This window comes from Triticum urartu, chromosome 7, assembly GCF_003073215.2.
Source record: "Triticum urartu cultivar G1812 chromosome 7, Tu2.1, whole genome shotgun sequence".
In the NCBI taxonomy this organism is placed as follows: domain Eukaryota; kingdom Viridiplantae; phylum Streptophyta; class Magnoliopsida; order Poales; family Poaceae; genus Triticum; species Triticum urartu.
The window spans coordinates 184716982-184722166 of record NC_053028.1 but is presented as its reverse complement, the minus strand read 5'-3'; the positions used below and the strand labels follow the sequence as shown (position 1 = coordinate 184722166).

At 42.4% G+C, this 5185-nt stretch overlaps 1 protein-coding gene across 14 annotated transcripts; it reads left to right on the top strand.

Annotated features, from left to right (window-relative positions):
• The first annotated feature begins 1287 nt into the window (after positions 1 to 1287).
• On the top strand, positions 1288 to 4470 carry LOC125520775. 14 transcript variants are annotated; one of them, XR_007288820.1, is made up of 5 exons: positions 1296 to 1950; positions 3515 to 3592; positions 3692 to 3837; positions 3972 to 4042; positions 4268 to 4470. XR_007288820.1 is itself a non-coding variant. In XM_048685792.1 (4 exons), exons 1-3 carry the CDS (start codon positions 1500 to 1502, stop codon positions 3793 to 3795), a joined length of 633 nt encoding a protein of 210 aa, XP_048541749.1. In that variant the 5' UTR covers positions 1296 to 1499; the 3' UTR covers positions 3796 to 3837; positions 3972 to 4470. The 14 variants fall into 14 exon arrangements, 1 of the variants encoding a protein (XP_048541749.1); XR_007288819.1 differs by having other exon boundaries at positions 3972 to 4060; XR_007288816.1 differs by having other exon boundaries at positions 3972 to 4110.
• Positions 4471 to 5185: the final 715 nt, after the last annotated feature.

Below are 5185 nucleotides of genomic sequence, written 5' to 3'. Positions count from 1 at the left end.
TTTATGTTTCGAGACAAGAGTATAACCTAATAGTTTTAAAGTGAAGGTCACATGAGGTTTCTGTGACATGTAGTTCAGAACTGGACAATTTTTTGCTGCTTTGACTAACAGTTGACCAAGGCACAAATTTTTGACATATCCCAACATAAGTGTAGATCCATGATGAAACAACACCTTCCTAATTGGCTACGGGTGGTTGGCAGACCGGGGTTGCGGCGGAGGGGTTGAAGCTCCTTGGTACCCAGTCCGTGCACACTGGTTGACGGTGAAGGCGTCTGCGGACGTCGTGTTCCTCCAACGCCTTCTGTCTTACTCCGGGTGAAAACTTGATCTTCGGATCGAACAGTGGTGACGTTCGTGGTCGTGCCCTTCCTGGAGGCATTGTCTTGGAGTCCTCGGTCTGGCATATCCATCACACATCTTCCAAAATGATCGCTCCTCGTGCTAGTGGTCTCCGCCGGCTCTAAATAGATCTCTTTTTTGACCATCTTATAGGTGTTTGGTAGTCGTTGAGGTTGTGTGACGGTGCCCTGCATTCGTGTATCTTGTCTTGGGGTGTGTGTGGCGTCCGTTTGTATCGGTTGCTTCAATGTATGTGATGATTGTTTTACACTAAGGCCTCCTTTGGTTTAGAGGAATTTCATAGGAATTTTAGAGGATAGGATTCTTATAGGATTTTTTCCTTTAGAGCCCTTTGGTTCATAGGAATGGATTCCTATTTCTACATAGGATTGGTTCCTATCCTCCACATTTCATAGCAAAATAAAAAAGAGCCTAGACTCAATGGAAAAATTCCTTTGGTGTCAACCAAATGACATCTTGTTTCCTATTCCTACTCATAGGATTTGAGATACATGTCATCTCATTTCCTACAAGATTCCTATTCCTATGATAATCCTATCCTATGAACCAAAAGAGGCCTAAACCGGAAAATTCTTTTTCATTCATTAATTGGCTTCCTCAAATAGCGATGACTATACAAATATCAACGACGAGAACGTTACAGGGAAGGGCGCCGGATCACCCCTTCACAATTATCCGATTTGGTGGTTTTTCACCACGATATAACTTTTTACAAACAAATTTTAGTATTCCCATCATCTCAAAATATATTTACAATGTAGAAAATTCCCTCCAAAAATAATTACTTTTAAAAAAAATTACTTTCCCACCACTAATTTAGGTGTGATGTGTTGTTTACGCCAATATTTTTAACCTCCCGCTAAAAGGTCCCAAATTAGGGTCTTTGTTCCCACAAAAAAATAGCCTATATTTAACCTTCCCGCTAGTTAACTTCCACGGCGTCTTCACGGGCGATTGGATCTGACCTCTCGTCCCCGGTTCCTCTGTGCTGCCGGCGTCAACACATCGCACCACAGTTGAGTCAGGTTATTCCTCCCGATCTCCTCCCTTCCTATAACCTCCAGTCCTCCCCGATCTCGACCTCCTCGCTATCCTCTGCGCCCGCCGACGTGGGCCGCGTCTCCGTATCCTTGGTCATGCCGGCGGCGGCAGCGATGCGGTCTGGCGTCGGCGCCGACGGAGTTCTCCTTGCCCATCAATCTTGTGTCTGGACCAAGCACGACACCACCTCGGTGTTGAACGCCGTGATAATGCCTGCTCGGGCTCAAATCCCCCTCCCCCACGAGCTCCCCCTCGACGCGCCGCCACCCACGCTCAGACCTCGCCTCCGCCCATGCCCCCGCCCTCTCCCCCCCCCCCTCCTCCCCCGCAGAAAAGAGAAGAGAAGAGACGCAGGGAGATCGAACCACCAGATCGAGTGGCGGCCAGATCCATCTGCCACGGTCGCCCAGGGCTCGCGCGCCTCCGACGACGCGGCCGTGCCCGTGTGTCAAGGGCCTAGTCGGAGATGCTTCTGCTCCGCCATGGCCATGGAGCTTCCTCCCAATCCAAGGTCTTGGACTGGACGGGGACGGCTGCTCTTCCAAGGTCTCGTCTCTTCTCTTCCGATCCATCCATCCCACACCCCATTCTATTTGCATATGTGTAGATACATATTCAGATCAAACTGAACCCCAAACCATGGGCACTACTTCAAGAAATATAGTCCAGTAGAACCACGGAGGTGTCTCCCGGTAGAGTAAAAAAATATCCTCTGCCTTATGCCCTATGTGTTAGTTATTTACATACGTACGAGGAATCTCTGATTCATACCCTAGATTGCATAGATGCTGTTAGTATGATTCAGTCTCTCCAGCTTTTTTATGTCAACTAGGAACGTCTGCAGTCATTTGAAAAGCTAATCTTGATAACCATGTACTATCTCATCATACTCTTCCTTCAAAGGGATAAATAGTGCCTTTCACAGTATATTCTCCTGGATAGTTCTGTCCTATTTCTAACATTTGAATATGGTAGATTGACCTCTGAATCAAATTAAGGTTTCTAGTCCCTTTCGCAGAGTTGCTCCATCATCCATCTGCATGTTTTTATATAGGTTGCCATGTTGCTACAAGTTAGTAATTTAATGAAATCACCCCACTGTTCCATTAGTTACTGCCTAAGAGATTGTTGCTTTGTACCATCTGAACCTGACTAGAAATAGTTATTTTCGAAGTTGGCCCTTTGCTGGAGTTTGATAGCATATTACATTAATACAATTTATTTGCCTCATGGAGAGAATATGATCCTGTTATTCACCTGAATATCATTTGTACCAGCTGATTTTAGGACAATGTATTCAATCATCATGGCTGGTTTCCTTTCCCCTTGGCAATTGCTTAAACAGAACAACTGAACAAGACTGATCTTATTTGATGCATTATATACATATATACATACTCCTAAAACCAAGCATGTTGAGACTTTTTAAATATACACAAGAAAATGCATTGTGGGCATTGCGGCGTCTAGCTTAGAAAGTGTCATGGTGGCAACTTTTGCCGAACATAAACCAACAATTTAGTAGTCAAGGAACCATCCTTTTTCCTTATGAATGGAAGAAAAATATCATCTTTTGCTGTACCGCACTATTTGGGTGCACACTCAGTACAATATCTTTAGCTTCTTCAATATGTTCAGGAATTAATCTTTCTCCAATATCTTCAGCTTCTCAATTTTGTAGAATTTTAACAAAAGAATGCTTGGATAAATCTCTACCATTAAGAGAATAGTGACCTTGGAACATAACTGGTTGTACCAAGAAAGTTTAAGAGGGATATGTATGATCATTTCTAATTAGCTCTACTTCAGATTTCACTTTACCATGGTCTGTAAGCATAGGAGCCTGGCAGTTTTCAAACAGACGGATAAATAGTTCATACTTTTATTTTTTTGTTAAACTGATTTGATTTTATGCCTGCTTTACGTATTGCGTTTTTTCTTAAATTGACTCAAAATTTTATGTCTGCTTTACTTACACAAGGGCACAATGATGAATTTTAAGGACGATGCTCCTGGTACACAACATCCTTACTTCATAATCACCTATCTGAATGGTGCACAACATCAATGCTTTGTTAATGCTAAGTCTCATGATTGTTTTTGTGTGCAGGAAAGAAAGACTCTGTTCTCTTAACAAGGATGGAAAGTATAACATCATACAAAAACCAACATGGACAACCCACATCTGGTAAATTGTTTAGCATTTGCTATAATGCATAGAATCTTGGTGTGGGTTAAATTGCTTTAGACATTTACACTTGTATAATTGTTCTGTATGCACGAGCAGGATGTCATGAGCATGGGCGTGATGCCTTCACTGCTGACTCCATTGCAATGTCCCGTGCAATATCTCTTGCCCCTGATATGTGGGTCGTGAGGGTTGTTTTTTAAATGGACTCGCAACTCCTGGTGGAAGCACTGAATATCAATAAGGTGGACTCGTCGGCCTATGCTGCTGTTATTGAGGATACCAAGTACCAACTCAAATTATGGTTTTCTTATTATGAAATAAATGTATGTCGTCGCTTGGCAAACTCTGTTGCTCATGAGCTTACTTGTCTTGGCAGGATGTACGGACCTAACAACTATGAGGAACGGGAGGCCGGTGTACCGGCCCTTGTGGCTGCCTGTGCTTTGGGTGATTCAGCCCAGCACCGTTAAGTTATAAAGCAATGTTTTTTCTCAAAGGAGAAGCTTTTAGTAGATGTACTTGTGCTTATGCTTTACACATTTACACTTGTATAATTATTCTGATCCCTGAATTACATGCTTGATGACACGGTATTAGTCCAGTTAGTTTAGTGATAGTTGTTGTATGTTATGTTCAACTCATTAACTAGATTTTTTTATTTCTTGATTGCAGGATCCAAAGAACTAGCTGGACTGGACTCTAGATCACGGAAAGTTTAGTCTTCGCAGTTAATTAGGATGGCTAAATTACATTTGAGTTTCATTTGATTGATATTTGCTATGAGAATTATGATTTTACATATTATATGTATGGTTTTGAATATTCTAATTGAAAGGCTGTATTTTTTACGGTTGCAATAGGCTGTTACCAGAACACACTTTCGGTTGCCACATGCTAGCACCACTATAAATAGTGTTGCATCATATCTCAGTCGCTATGCCTACCTGTTTTGTTGCACAAGGATGCTGCAACAGAGCACTTTATATTGTCGCAATAGTTTGGCACCACTATTTTTTGCGCGATGCAATAACTGTTTGGCGCCACCAAAGTAAGTTTTGTTGAAATAGAGTATTGCCACGAAAAGTTTAAATTGTCGCAATAGTTTCTTGCTACAAAGATTTTACCTGTTGTGATACCTATTTATCACCACCAAAATAAGTATGTTGCAGTTTCCTGTTATGATGACTAGAATATTTGTTGCCATAAGTTAATGCCACAAGTGTAGTGGGTCGTGGCAACATGTCTAATGCCAGGAAAACAAGGATTGTTGCCATAGTTTATTGCCACAAGTGTGGTCGGTCGTGGCAACATGCCAAATGCCACAAAAACAAGGATTGTGGTCATAGTTTATTGCCACAATTGACTATTACCACAGAAGAGTAGTGCGCCACGAAACGGCCGTCGTTGCCATAGGTTGTTGCCACAAGTGTCTATCGCTACGAGATATCGGTTGCCACGATTCGTTACATGTTGCATTAAAGCTATCTCCACAAACCAAATTGTGGCATTAGGTGAGTGTTGCCACAGGAAAACATGTGGCAACTTCCCGCATGGATGTTGCAATAGCACGCTTTATTGCCACAATTGCTT

Excerpts from the sequence above, each read along its gene's own strand:
- LOC125520775 (XM_048685792.1), top strand. The coding sequence starts at position 1,500 with ATGCCGGCGGCGGCAGCGATGCGGTCTGGCGTCGGCGCCGACGGAGTT. Across the intron at positions 1,951-3,514 it reads GGGACGGCTGCTCTTCCAAG|GAAAGAAAGACTCTGTTCTC; the intron begins GTCTCGTCTCTT and ends TTTTGTGTGCAG. Across the intron at positions 3,593-3,691 it reads ACATGGACAACCCACATCTG|GATGTCATGAGCATGGGCGT; the intron begins GTAAATTGTTTA and ends ATGCACGAGCAG.